This window comes from Rhinatrema bivittatum, chromosome 2 (genome assembly GCF_901001135.1).
Source record: "Rhinatrema bivittatum chromosome 2, aRhiBiv1.1, whole genome shotgun sequence".
NCBI lineage: Eukaryota > Metazoa > Chordata > Amphibia > Gymnophiona > Rhinatrematidae > Rhinatrema > Rhinatrema bivittatum.
The window spans coordinates 811533297-811548159 of record NC_042616.1 but is presented as its reverse complement, the minus strand read 5'-3'; the positions used below and the strand labels follow the sequence as shown (position 1 = coordinate 811548159).

Genomic DNA, 14863 nt, shown 5'->3' with positions numbered 1-14863 from the left:
GAAAATCCACGTGCATTTTGTTTGTCCTGCCTATGTGAGAAGCCGCTATCAACGCCAGACGCTGCTCTACCCAGTGGATTAGCTCCCAAGCTTCCTGAGCTGCTGCTCGACTCATGGTACCATCCTGCCAGTTGATACAAGTCACTGTCATTGCATTGTTGGACAAGATCCTGACTGGTCGCCAACCGTACCGCTCTTGTCTCTAAGCGATTGATAGACCATGACGCTTCTTCTGCAGACCACTGGCCTTGCACTGATTGATCTTGGCAGACAGCTCCCCCAAATGGAGAGGCTAGCGTCGGTGGTAACCACTGTACACACTGGAACATACAAGTCCACCCATCAACACAAGTGGTCCTGACCAAGCCACCACGAAAGACTGGATCTAGTTAACTCCGTAAGCGGCAGAGGAAGCTGAAACTGTTCTAACAATGGATTCCACCGGGAAAGTAACGCCGCCTGCAGAAGTCTCATATTAGCAAACGCCCAAGGCACGAGTTCCAATGTGTTCTCCATGGAACCAAGAACCTGTAGGTAACCCCAGACCCTGGGCAAGTGGCTCTCCAACAATCTGCAAACTTGTGCTTTCAACTTGACAAAGCACTCCTCTGTAAGAAAAACCTTCCCCAGTTTGGTATCAGAGCGTGCTCCAGAAATTCCAACATTTGAGATGGGACGGGATAACTTGGATCAATTCACAATCCAGCCGATTGATAACAAGCGCTGCAGCACCAGATCCACCGCTTGTGTGTAGTGAGCCTCTGACTGCCGAAATGAGACAGTTGTGCAGCTATGGGTGCATCAGCACCCCCTCCTTCTTGAGGGCTGCTGTCACCACCACCACCTTGGTGAAATTCCGTGGAGCTGTCGCCAGCCTGAACAGCAAGTCGCAAAATTGAAAATGTTTGCTGAGGATTTTAAACAGTAGAAATCTGATGGTTGGGCCGTATTCCTATGTGCAAGTATGCCTCGTTCAGATCCAGAGACACCAAGAACTCCCCCCTTGCGTACCGCTGCAATGACTGAGTGGAAAATTTCCATATGAAAACAAGGAATCTTGAGAACCATGTTTACTTTCTTCAAATCCAGAATTGGACGAAAAGTCCCTTCCTTCTTTGAAACCATGAAATAAATGGAATAACGTCCCGTTCCTTGTTCCTCCAAGGGGACGGAAACAATGGCCCCAAGCATCTGTAGACGGTTGAGGATCTGTTGCACCACCCGTATTTTCCACGGAGGCGCAAGGGGAGAAAATGAGCAAGTTCCTTAGTGGAAGAGCAAATTCTAAAGTGTAACATAAGAACATAAGAAATTGCCATGCTGGGTCAGACCAAGGGTCCATCAAGCCCAGCATCCTGTTTCCAACAGCGGCCAAACCAGGCACGAGTACCTGGCAAGTATCCAAACACTAAGAAGATCCCATGCTACTGATGCCAGTAATAGCAGAGGCCATTCCCTAAGTCAACTTGATTAATAGCAGTTGATGGATTTCTCCTCCAAGAACTTATCCAAACCTTTTTTGAACCTAGCTATACTAACTGCACTAACCACATCCTCTGGCAACAAATTCCAGAGCTTAATTGTGCATTGAGTGAAAAAGAATTTTCTCCGATTAGTCTTAAATGTGCTACTTGCTAACTTCTTGGAGTGCTCCCTAGTCCTTCTATTATCTGAAAGTGTAAATAACAGATTCACATCTACTTGTTCAAGACCTCTCATGATTTTAAAGACCTCTATCATATCCCCCCTCAGCTGTCTCTTCTCCAAGCTGAACAGTCCTAACCTCTTCAGCCTCTCTTCATAGGGGAGCTGTTCCATCCCCTTTATCGTTTTGGTCACCCTTCTCTGGACCGTCTCCATCACAACTATTATCTTTTTTGAGATGCGGTGACCAGAATTGTACACATTATTCAAGGCGTGGTCTCACCATGGAGCGATACAGAGGCATTATGAGATTTTCCATTTTGTTAACCATTCCCTTAATAATTCCTAACATTCTGTTTGCTTTTTTGACTGCTGCAGCACATTGAACCAAAGATTCCAAAATACTATCCACTATGATGCCTAGATCTTTTTCCTGGGTGGTAGCTCCTAATATGGAACCTAATATGCAACATCTTGCACTTGTCCACATTAAATTTCATCTGCCATTTGGATGCCCAATCTTCCAGTCTCGTAAGGTCCTCCAGCAATGTGTCACAATCAGCTTGTGATTTAACTACTCTGAATAATGTTGTATCATCTGCAAATTTGATTACCTCACTAGTCGTATTCTTTTCCAGATCATTTATAAATAAATTGAAAAGCACTGGTCCAAGTACAGATCCTGAGGCACTCCACTGTTTACCCTTTTCCACTGAGAAAAATGACCATTTAATCCTACTCTGTTTCCTGTCTTTTAACCAGTTTGCAAGCCATGAAAGGACATCGCCTCCTATCCCATGACTTTTTAGTTTTCTTAGAAGCCTCTCATGAGGGACTTTGTCAAACGCCTTCTGAAAATCCAAATACACTATATCTACCGGTTAATCTTTATCCACATGTTTATTAACCCCCTCAAAAAAAATGAAGCAGATTTGTGAGACAAGACTTCCCTTGGGTAAATCCATGTTGACTGTGTCCCATGAAACCATGTCTTTCTATATGCTCTACGATGTTTCCACTATTTTCCCTGGCACTGAAGTCAGGCTCACTGGTCTGTAGTTTCCTGGATCACCCTTGGAGCCTTTTTTAAATATTGGGGTTACATTAGCCACCCTCCAGTCTTCATGTACAATGGATGATTTTAATGATAGGTTACAAATTTTAACTAATAGATCTGCTTTATCACGCTTAAGACCCACTGGTCCGTAGTGATGTTGTCCCACTCCTCGTAAAAAAAAAAAAAAAAAAAAAAAGTCAACCAATTCCCTATAACCGGGATGGAGGAGTGGACCGGCCTCACTTCATTGTAAGGATTTGGCTCCAGCGCCTCCCTGGCAGGAGCCATCCTTGTTCAGCTTCCTGCCTCGAAATGACTGGTTCCAGGACTACTGCCTCCCTGAGACCTGTCTCTGGACTCCTACCAAAGACATCCCTTGCTGAAACCACCTAGTCCCTTGAAAGCGAGAGTGTCCAGAAGAGGAACTCCTTGCCCCCTTTAAGCTTGTCCTGAGGTAACTTGTGAACCTTAATTCTCTCCTAGATGCTTTATCAGCTCCTCCAGATCCTCTCCAAAGAGTAACTTTCCCTTAAAGGGTAATGCTCCTAACAGACTTGGATGAAACATCCGCTGACCAGTTTCTCAACCAAAGAAGTCTCCTACCAAAGACTGCAGATATCATCGTCCTAGAGGTCATATAACATATCAGCGCCATAGGAGACCACAGTTTTCAGCCACTCCACCTGCTTTGCCTCCTGGGAAGACATGGACTTATCAGACTGCAACTGCTGCACCCAACACAGCACAACCTGAAGCATAAACTTGTATGCTGAGCGCAGACACGTCAAATATCTTTTTCAGATGGACTTCATATCTTTTAAAGCCGCTGCACCAGCCATCGGGATAGTCTTCTTCTTAGTCACAGCTGACACTGAGGCATCTGCCTTCGGGACTCGCAAGAGTTCCAGTGTGTCCTCGGGCAAAGGATATCATTTATCCATAGCCCTCCCAACCTTCAAGCCAGTCTCCAGAGTCTCCCTCTCCCTGACCACCAACTTCTTAACAGAATTATGAAAAGGAAATACTTTCAATGGACCCAGAAAGCCATTCATGACTGGATCCACAGCCCCCTGATCGGACTCTTCCCAATGAACCTTTATTCCTAACTCCGCCAGAATATAGGGGATCAGGGTCCCAACTCTTCCCTGTGGAACAGATGCACCACATTAGGATCGTCCCCTTTCACAGGTGGGCCTTCCCTGTCCCTCCTCTGAATCCTGCCCCCCCTCCCCCCCAGGAAGGATGCACATCAAGAGGACACCTCGACCTTGGAACCATCCGAAAGATCGTCCACCATGGAACCCTGCGAAGACATCCCAACTGCTCGCCAAACCCTGGTAACTCCAAAGTCCCTTAGACCCTAGATCTCTTCTTGGGCTGCGGACAAGACAAAGCTGCAGGTTGAACCCCTGCCGCCCCGCAGCTTTCTGGGCCAAATAAATCTTGTGCAATAAAAGCACAAAATCCAGTGAAAAAGTGGTAGAATTGTATGAATTTTCCCCCAGGAGGTCATCTTCCTCTCCCAAATGACCCCCCTCAGGCCTCCACAGGGCTTGGATTGGCTGGAGACAGTGGTGGAGGGAAATCTCCCTCCCCCTCCGCGGCCTCTGTAGCAGCCACGAAGGAAACCAAGATGGCCACTGTTCCCATGCTGACAGGGAACAGGTCCGACGCTTCCCGCGGAGTGGCCAGGGCCCTACCAGACCCATGCTGCCGGTTGGACCCCCTTCCCCCTGCGAGCGATCCCGAACTGTCCTCTTCCCAGAGAGATAGCAGGAGCAAAGGCTGTTCCGGGAGAGTCACACATGCGACTTTCCACATGCTGCGCATTTGCTGCCGCATGGCATGTTGCTGGTCATCCGCCCGCGGGAGTCCATCGCCTGAGGAAAAAAAAAATTATCAGAAGCCGCATAAGCTGAGGGCTGACCGGAGTCAGCCCCGCTCTGCTGTCAAGCTGCAGGAAGACAGTAAAACTCTGTCTTTTCCTTTCCTTTTTTTTAAAACTTTAATCAAAAAGTAGAAAAGAAACACTTCCCTGCACTGAAGATTGGCAGCAGGTTCCGCTGTCCCTTCTGGAGAAGAGGAAACGGGCTCCACCAGCTTTCATCCTCCGGCGACGAAGGACTGAGCAAACTAAGGGTCCCCAAACCCCTACTCATCCACCTGAAGACCAGGAGGGATGGCCCCACCAGGTCCTACCAACCTCCCTCCTGGGAGGAATCACCATCTTCCTCTGTCCTGAATTTAGTTTTGGTTTGTTTTTTTTTAAATAGGCACAGACTGCAGGTTTTGCACTTCTACCCATCTGCTGGAGACAGAAATACTGAGGGACTGCAGGTGGCACACTAGGTTACCACCACCAGTGTCAGTAAACTTTGTCTCCATCTGCTGGAAGGGAGGCAAAACCCAGGAGTCTGGACCGATCTGGATACGTACAGGAAACTGAAAGTCAGCTTGGCCTAGAGATCCCAGCAGAAAGAAGAAAAAAAAACTGTGCATGCAGCAGCTCGGGTTTTATTTGGATTGCGTCAGAGTGATCACATTCAACTGGTTTTAAGGGAATTACACTGGTTACCGGTGGGCTTGAGATCAAAATTTAAGATCCTTACCTTGGCCCAAAAGCTGTTAGGTATAGAGAAGAAGCGTGCGTTACGGAAGAAGTTAGAATGGTATAAACCTGGTCGCAATTTGCGATCCAATACTACTACTTTTGTTTCAATAAAAACAAATCTAATGCTTTCTTTTACTAACTGCCCCTTATAACCACCAAGAGATAGTATCTTACAAATACCAGATTTCAGTGTAGGGAACTTTTTGCTTTAATGAGAAGGTTACAGAAAAAGCGAGCCCCCTTCATTGAGCAATCTATATAATAAATGCATAAAATAGGGCAGGTGAGCATGGAAGAGGCTTTCCCTGATCAGATCTCTCTGGACAAAAAAAGGGCAAGGTGCCTCTATTACCTGGCAAGATCCCTGATGGCTTCATCAGTCAGATGGTTCCCAGACAGGCTTAGGTGCTTCAGCGCACATCCTTCCTGCATACAGACAGGCGAGGAAAGCAATTAGAAAGAGGGCCTCAGTTACGGGAGTCTAGCACTACTGAAGGAAGAAAATGGGAAATTTCATTCTTACCTGTTAATTTTCTTTCCTTGAGTCTCTCCAGACCAGTCCAGACAAATGGGTTTTTCTCCCCTACCAGTACTTAAATTACTGTGCCACCTGCAGCCTCTCAGTATGATCTGTAATCAAGCTAAAAAAAAATTAACCCCATGCTCTCAAGCATGGGAAAAAGAAAACAAATCGGTAATCACCACAGATAAACTTGAAAACCCCTTCCATGAGAGGATCTGAATGCCAACAACATCCTGACTATACACACACACAGACACACACACTGAAGAGCGGTCTTCAGAAATCAAGGGCGGGAGTCTGGACTGGTCTGGTGGGACTAAAGGAAAGATTAGCAGGTAAGAACCAATTTTTCCTTCTTAATCATCCCTCAGATCAGTCCAAATGAATGGGATGTACCCAAGCTTCTATAAACTGGGTGAGAACTTGAAAGACCCATTTGCAACTCACTTTCCTCAAACATTAAGGTGTCCGGAGCAGGAACATCCAGCCTATCATACCTGGAAAAGTGTGTAAAGACGACCAAGTCGCCACCCTTGCAAATCTTCTGCTGCGATACCAACCGGCCCCCTGCCCAAGATGCAGCCTGTGCTCTAATAGAATGAGCTTGAAGACCTACAGGAACCTGAAGCCCCTTACAAATGTAAGCAAGAGCTATTGCCTCTTTAATCCATCTAGCGATGGAAGTCTGATGACTTTTCCCTCTTTTTGGGATTACTGAATAATACAAAAACACTGTCAGACGTCCAAAAGTCATTCATGACCTTCAAATGGAAGGAAGAAACCACCTTCAGTAAAAAGGTTGGTACCATATGAATAGAAACGCCAGCCTCCGAAAACTGAAGGAAAGGGTCACTACATGATAATGCCTGCAACTCTTAAATATGCTTGCAGAACAAATAGCTACCAAAAAGACCACTTTCAGCATAAGATCCTTCAAAGGTTCTCTCCTGATAGGGGGCTTACACAAGATCGTCAAAACCAAATTAAGATTCCATGGTGGACTTGCTCACAGAATGAGGGGATGCAAATATTGTACCCCATTCAAAAATCTCACCACATTCAGGTGGGAAGCCACAGAGGAACTGTGCACTTTACCTCTGTAACAGAATAACACTGCCACTTGCACCTTGAGAGAGTTAAAGCTAAACCCTTCTGCAAAAAAGATAGGATCATTAGAACCGAAGCGGCGAAACCCCCAACTCCTGGCACCATTTATTTAAACCAATGATTCAAACACCTTCCAAACACACACATATGCTAGGGAAGTGGAAACAAGATCATAATGACCTATTCTGAAGAGCCCTCAATTCTCAACTTCTTCCTTTTAAAAAAGTCAGGACGCGAAATAAAACCAATTCTCCTGTTCCAAGATCGAACACTGATGCAACAGACCAGGAATATGACTGAGTCACAAGGGTCCCTCTAACTTGAAGTTTATCGAGTTCGCAAACCAAAGACATCTGGGCCACCTTGAGCCACCAGAATGACTTTCTATGCGCCTGATTAGCCTGCTTATTAGACACCAAGGAGGAAATACATAAAGTAGAATCCCTCAATGCCATCACTGAGCAAGGGCATTGAGGCTCTCCAACCCCATTACTTGTCTTTGAATGAAGAACTACAGAGCCTTAGCATTTCACTGTCATTAAAATTCAACTGGGGACTCCTCCACTTAGCTCTAATGACAGAGATAGCTTCTTCTGCCAACTCCCCACTCCCTGGGGATCAGAGATAATTGCTTGCACATTCTCCAAACCGGCCACATGAGTAGCCGATAACATTCTCAGATTTCACTCCAGCCAATGGAACAACATCTCTACTTCCAAGGAAACAGGCTCTTTGTTCCTCCCTATTTATATATGCCACTCTGTTGCATTGTCCGACAACACTCTCACTGCCAGCTGAAAGCTATTAAGGCCTTCCTTATTGCCCTTGTTTCTAAACAATTGATGGACCGACCAGGTGGCCTCCAACACAGTCCACAGGTCCTGTGCTGTCTGTACTTGACAAACAGCCCTCCAGCCACCCCAACTAGCACTATTACCCAATCTGGAAACTCCAATTCTATATATTTGGACAAATTGTCTGTGAAAGTCACTAGGAAAGACAGGGGAAACCTGGTATCAAAATCCTGTGACCGAGGACTCCAACAGCAGTCTCATATAAGAAAATGCCCAAGGAAGTAGATCCAGAGTTAACACCATGCAGCCTAGAACCTGTAGATAGTCAGAGTCCGGGACTCTTCATGTGCAATAAATGATGGACCTGCCCCTGAAATTTCACCATCCTATCTGTTGTGAGAAACATCTTACCTACATTTGTCTTGAAGCGAGTCACAAGGTTTTCCAGGCTCCACAATGGAATCAGCTTGCTCCTGGCAAAATTTATCTCACAGCCTAGAGCCTGCAACAACTGAAGAACCCTGTGAATGGAACAGGGGCAATCTTCCTTCAACTTTGCCTGAATGAGCCAATCGTCCAAGTAGGGATGCATCAGGATACCTCCTCTGTGCGAGTCTGCAGCCACTAGCACCATAACCTTCGAAAATGTGCATGGAGCTATCGCCGGCCTAAATGGAAGTGCCTGAAACTAAAATGCCCTCCCAGTATAGCAACCCTGAGGAACATTTGATGATCTCTCTGAATAGGAATGTGAAGATAGACCTACAACATATCCAAGGACGCCAGGAACTTTCCTTTTCTGACGGCACTGATCACAGAGTGTAGAATTTCCATGCAAAAGTGCGACACCCATAAAGATGCATTCACCTTCCTGAGGTCTAGAATGGAACAAAACATGACCTCCTTTTCTGGCATCACAAAATAGATGGAATACCTTCCTTGACTTTGGTTCTTCTTTTGGAACTGGAATCATCTCATCCAACAGAAGCAGCTGCGCCAGCATGTATTACACTGTTACCTTTTTCAATTGAGACGAACATGGGAAGACCATGAAACCCTCTATTACTGAGTGAGCAAATTCGAAGGAGTAACCATCTCTTACAAAGGAAAGGACTACAGATCCAAAGTTATTTTGGTCCACTCTTTGTAAAAGTGGGCTAGGCACTTCCCTATGCATACACTTGGAGAGTGGACTAAGTGAACCTCATTGAGAACCCTCAAGTCTTCTTAAACTGGTGCCTGAACACTCAAAGAGTTTTTACAGCTCCCCCAAAAGGCCTGGGATTTGCCCATATACTGGTGCTACAAAGAGGACCTTTTCCCCAGATGATAGTGCTTGGCCTCCCAAAACTTGTCTTTTGGCCTCCCCCTTAGGCTCATCTTCCGGCAGCTTATGAGACTTAGATTCTCCAAGGTATTTGGCCAACTCCTCCCCAAAAAGGAGTTTCCCTCTAAAAAGGAAGATTACCAAGCTGAGACTTGGACCATACGTCTGCAGCCCGATTACTCAGTCAGAACAACCTCCTGGCCAGCAGCATATTTCTGGCCGACGTACGAGGCAAATCATACAAGGCATCTGCTAAAAAAGTCAAAACATCTTCCTTCTCTGAAAGGGCCACTTCACAACCTGCTGTACCCACTGTAAATATGCCCGAGCCATATGGCTAGTACACATCACCGCATGGAGCACTAAGGCTAAAACTTTAAAAATTTTCTTAAGATGCAGTTCCATTTTCTGATCCTGAGATTCCTTAAGCGCCGCACAACCCTTCATCGGTATAGTGGTCTTTTTCATAACAGTTGCCACTAAGGCACCTACCCTAGGCAACTTTAAAAGATCCAAGGCATCTTCTGGCAAAAGATATTATTATTATTATTATTATTTATTTCTTTTATATACCGACATTCAATCGAGATATCACATCGGTTTCCAGATAACCAAGGGAATAGGGCGTAGTCCGCCCTATTTTACAAAAAACAATTATAACATGGTTCCACCAATCTTCAGTCTGGACTCACGAAATAAGTATTTTGTTATAATGCGGTGTATATGATTTTATGTTTTGTTATTCTGTTTTTGTTTCATATTGATATTGCAATCCGCTTTGCATGCGGACCATAAATATTTCAAATAAATACATTCCATTCCTTAAAGACAATGGTCTTAACAATTCTGTGTCAAGGAAAGGCCTTCACGGGTCTCCTAAGCCCCTCCAAAATAGATCTTTCCCTTCTTGCTCCGACTCCACCTTCTCCTTTATTCCTAGTTCCGCCAAGGCTTAAGAAATCATAATGGGCAAGTCTTCTCTTTTAAAGAGATGCACTACTTAAGGGTTATCCCCCGCCACTACCGGGATTTTGCCATCTTCCGTAGGTTCCTTGTCCAAATCCTTGACTCCTAGGAGGGTCCTTTGGAGGTTCCTCTTCAATATCCTCCTCAGAGTCATCTGATGCCAAATTCAAATCCAGCCTAGTCTTCTCTTCACAGGCTAGGATGGAACTAGAGGCACCCCAACGGGGACCCTCTGGGGCAAGACCCTTTAACACCAGAGCTTTTCTTAATCAAAGATGCTTTGTGCATGAGCAGCACAAATTCTGGGGAAAACTGTTCTGGGTAATTCTTCAGCATCTGGATCATACTCAGATATTCCACATGAACTGCCTCACTAAGAACTAGACCCTCTGCCACAGGTGACAAGCACGGGGATCAGAAGCCCCCTCACCAGAGCTAGACTGGCCCATGGGGGGGGGGGGGGGGGGGGAAAAGAGGACAAAAAGGCTGCTGCTCCCACCATGCCTAAATCTTCTACCGAACGTATGTCTGCACCATGGGGCCTGCTGCTTCTTGGCTGCTGACTTTATAAACTCACTGGAAGAATTAGAAGCTCCTGAGCTGCCCTCCCCACATTCGGGCCATGAAACCAACGGCCTGCAACTTCCCCTTGTTTTCACTGCTTCGCACACCTCAGTAACGGTGGGGTCATGTCTGGCATGTGGCCCCAAGAATAAAAAAAAGCAAGCCTCTGCAGTTTCTCTCCCCTCTCTGAGTCCCAAACTTCAGCCCCAAACAGTCCGCAAAATCTCCTTTCATTTAATTGAGGCTTTCCTATGCTCATACATCTGTGAAATTGGTTTTTTTTAAGCTTCTTAAAGGGACCAATTCCCCTTAAAAATAAACAAATCCCCAATAAAGAAATTTGCTGGAGCCTTCTAAGAGGAGGAGGAATCAGCCAGAGACAGAGGGAGAAGAGGAAAGCGAATGAGAGAGTCAGCACCACTGGCTATCAAACCCACTTTAGGACAGGGTCCAAGTCCCACCAAGAGTCACTGACCCTCTGCTCAGCCCTACTCTACCAGGCATATAGTCCCCAAAACAGGACCTAGCACCCCTGGGAGTCAATTTCAATTCCAAAGTTCAAATGCAGATTAGACACTTTTACCATATGCTGGAGGCAGAGATAGCAGATGGCACAGTAGCTTTCCCCATCTGCTGGCAGGGGAGACAAAGCTATTCGTCTGGACTGGTCTCTTCTGGTAAGCAGTCACAGGCTTCAGGCTCAGTGGGCAAACGGAAGAGAGTAGATGCCAAAGAATGTCTCTTTCAATATCTTTATTGGTTGGAGATGTATGAAAGCAATAAAAATGCCCGACTCAGGCTGAGTTTGGCCACATCTGAGTGGCTGCCTCAGGGGCTTGACAACGGCTGTCAGATTTGTAGCAAATTCGAAGTATTCGCAGCAAAACAAGAAGCTTTTTGCTTCTTGCTTGTTTTGATTGGAGACGGCACACATCAACCGGCGGCATCAAACGAATGAGGCACCATTAAGTATAAGGAGCCAGCAGGAACGTATGAGCCACTTGGTCTTCATTAAGATACGTCCGTGCTGCGGTTTATGCACGAGAATTCATAAGAATAATTTTCATTTTGCTGCGAATACTTCGAATTTGCTACAAATCTGACAGCCATTGTCAAGCCCCTGAGGCAGCCACTTGGATGAGGCCAAACTCGGCCTGAGTCGGGCGTTTTTATTGCTTTCATACGTCGCCAACCAATAAAGATATTGAAGGAGACAATCTTTGGCATCTACTCTCTTCCGTTTGCTCACGGCTTTTCTAGATTGCCTATCTCGTTGCTTTTTGGGCCCATCCCTTTTCCGGCTCAGTGGGACAGAAAGAAGCACTAGGGATGGATACTGCTGCTCTTACAGTGGAATCCTTCATGGGGTTCCATAAAGTCCGATCATCTTTCAACTGATGGCCCCCAATAGTGGGAAAAGTCTGGGCTCAAATCTCTGAAGAAAGGATTCAGCACAAGGAGGTGGAGGCAAGGATTGCTCTTCTAGTGACGGCCTGGAAGGAACTTTATAGAAAACGGAGCCCCGCTTTCTTGGCCACAGAAAGGTGCAGCACATGGGCTTACTGGCAGGTCATGCATGGGGCTGCTCTCTCATGAAAACGGGATAGGATGGAATAAAGGCATTTACTCTACCACAGACTAACCTGGCAGAGCTCCAAGCTCCTACCTGGGACAGGTAGCGCACCACATGTTCCATCAGAGGACCATCTTTGTTGCTCGTGGTAACAGACCCAATCTCCAGCTGGCTGATGGAATCGTGTGGCAGGCTCTTTAGAATTAATTCTACGCCCGTGGATCCCAGGGCATTGTAGGATAGGGCTAGAGTCTTGAGATGCACAGCTCCTGGAACATACAAATACCCAGAGGAAAGGATAAGATGGAGAATAAAAAATGCCTGCAGAGAACACAACATAAAGAAGAAAATAAAGAAGAAATGTGCACCAGTGTTTTGGCACCGGCTGATTTATGCATTGCTATCTTGGCGTCAGCAATTTCATGCCCTGATGCTTTGGTGCCAGGGATGCCTCCTGGCTCTGATATTTCGGCTCCAACTTAGAAATCCCTCTTTTTTGCACAAACTCACGGTTACGATATGGGCTGGTGCTTTGGCTCTTAGGCATAGGCACAGATGATTCTCTGTTTACCTGGTCTGAAGACTTTTTTTGCACTAGTCTTGGATTTGTTATGTCTTGATGAGCTTAAGTGCTCATACTGGAGTCTGAGCTCCCTATAAATTAGCGCCTTTGGGGACATCCATTCATAGGGGCCACAATTCAATGAGTCTTGATCCAGGCCTAAGCATTTCAGGCATTGGGAATGCAAATCTAGTACAGATACGTTGAGCCCAATATTCAGCCGACAGATAGCCGGATAAGTAAGACTTATCCGGCCAATTTGTGGGGGGCAATGGGCAGATCGGTGTGGCACTACTTAGCCAGATAACTTTTGAATATTGACCCCCTTGTGTCCACATTGCTAGCATTATTTTTTATTAAATGGGATCTTCTATTACTTTTCCAATGACACTGAAAAATTTAGTGGTGCTGCTGAGAGAGATATTTCCACCTTTTGCTGTAGTGGACGAGAATACACTGAGGAGACTCGTGCATAGGGGCGCAAGCACCAGAAGGGCCCATGCTTGCTCAGAAAGCGAAGAACAGCTCTCTGGAGCTTTGACAGACAAAACGACCAGACTCGGCACCACTGGATGACATCACCCATCCGTGTGGCTGTTTGTTGTCCTTTGTCCAAAGAGAAAACCGAGGCCCGTGTGTTTATAAAATATAATAGATGGCCAAGCTCCTTCCCATGCTGCTGCTTCTGGAAGAAGTATTCTGCAGTCTCCAATAAAGTCAATTCGGCAGCCTCCAATAAAGTGTATTCTTTAAACATAGAAATGACCGCAGAAGAAGACCAAACGGCCCATCCAGTCTGCCCAGCAAGCTTTCACGCTTATTTTTTTCTCATACTTATCTGTTACTCCTGGCCCTTATTAGTAACTTTTTGGTTCTAGTTACCTTCCACCCCCGCCAGTGATGTAGAGAGCAATGCTGGAGCTGCATCTAAGTGAAGTATCAAGCTTAATTGGTTAGGGGTAGTAACCGCTGCAATAAACAAGCTACACCCATGCTTATCTGTTTACTCAGCCTATGCAATTCAATCCTTGTTGGTTATCTGAATATAAATCCTCTTTTCTTCATTCCCCCTGCTTTTGAAGCAGAGAGCTATGCTGGATATGCATTAAAAGTGAAGTATCAGTCTTATTTGGTTTGGGGGTGTAACCGCCACACATAAGACCACCCAAAATGGCTTAGAATATTAAAAATAATATATAGTTACAATAATATATAGTTATAATAATATATAGCTACAACCCAAGAAAGAGATCTAGGTGTCATAGTGGATAACACATTGAAATCGTCGGTGCAGTGTGCTGCGGCAGTCAAAAAAGCAAACAGAAGGTTGGGAATTATTAGAAAAGGAATGATGAATAAAACGGAAAATGTCATAATGCCTCTGTATCGCTCCATGGTGAGACCGCACCTTGAATACTGTGTACAATTCTGGTCGCCACATCTCAAAAAAGATATAATTGCGATGGAGAAGGTACAGAGAAGGGCTACCAAAATGATAAGGGGAATGGAACAACTCCCCTATGAGGAAAGACTAAAGAGGTTAGGACTTTTCAGCTTGGAGAAGAGACGACTGAGGGGGGATATGATAGAGGTGTTTAAAATCATGAGAGGTCTAGAACAGGTAGATGTGAATCGGTTATTTACTCTTTCGGATAGTAGAAAGACTAGGGAGCACTCCATGAAGTTAGCATGGGGCACATTTAAAACTAATCGGAGAAAGTTCTTTTTTACTCAACGCACAATTAAACTCTGGAATTTGTTGCCAGAGAATGTGGTTCGTGCAGTTAGTATAGCTGTGTTTAAAAAAGGATTGGATAAGTTCTTGGAGGAGAAGTCCATTACCTGCTATTAAGTTCACTTAGAGAATAGCCACTGCCATTAGCAATGGTTACATGGAATAGACTTGGTTTTTGGGTACTTGCCAGGTTCTTATGGCCTGGATTGGCCACTGTTGGAAACAGGATGCTGGGCTTGATGGACCCTTGGTCCTACCCAGTATGGCATTTTCTTATGTTCTTAGTTCATTAGAGATCATAAAAAACAAATTAAACCATTCATAAATATTTCATAATAAAAGCATTAAGAGGAAGCAGAAACCATATACTGCATTTCCAAATGTGTCCATCTGACAGGTT

General features: G+C 45.4%; 1 protein-coding gene across 1 annotated transcript in view; it reads right to left on the bottom strand.

Moving 5' to 3' along the window:
- The window catches only part of TONSL (tonsoku like, DNA repair protein), a 228033-nt gene that overhangs the window by 14282 nt on the left and 198888 nt on the right, over window positions 1–14863 (bottom strand). The window contains exons 21-22 of the mRNA XM_029587216.1: window positions 12260–12435; window positions 5665–5738 (exon numbers count right to left, since the gene is read on the bottom strand). Coding sequence (XP_029443076.1) covers window positions 5665–5738; window positions 12260–12435 — 250 coding nt within the window. The remainder of the gene's footprint in view (window positions 1–5664; window positions 5739–12259; window positions 12436–14863) is intronic.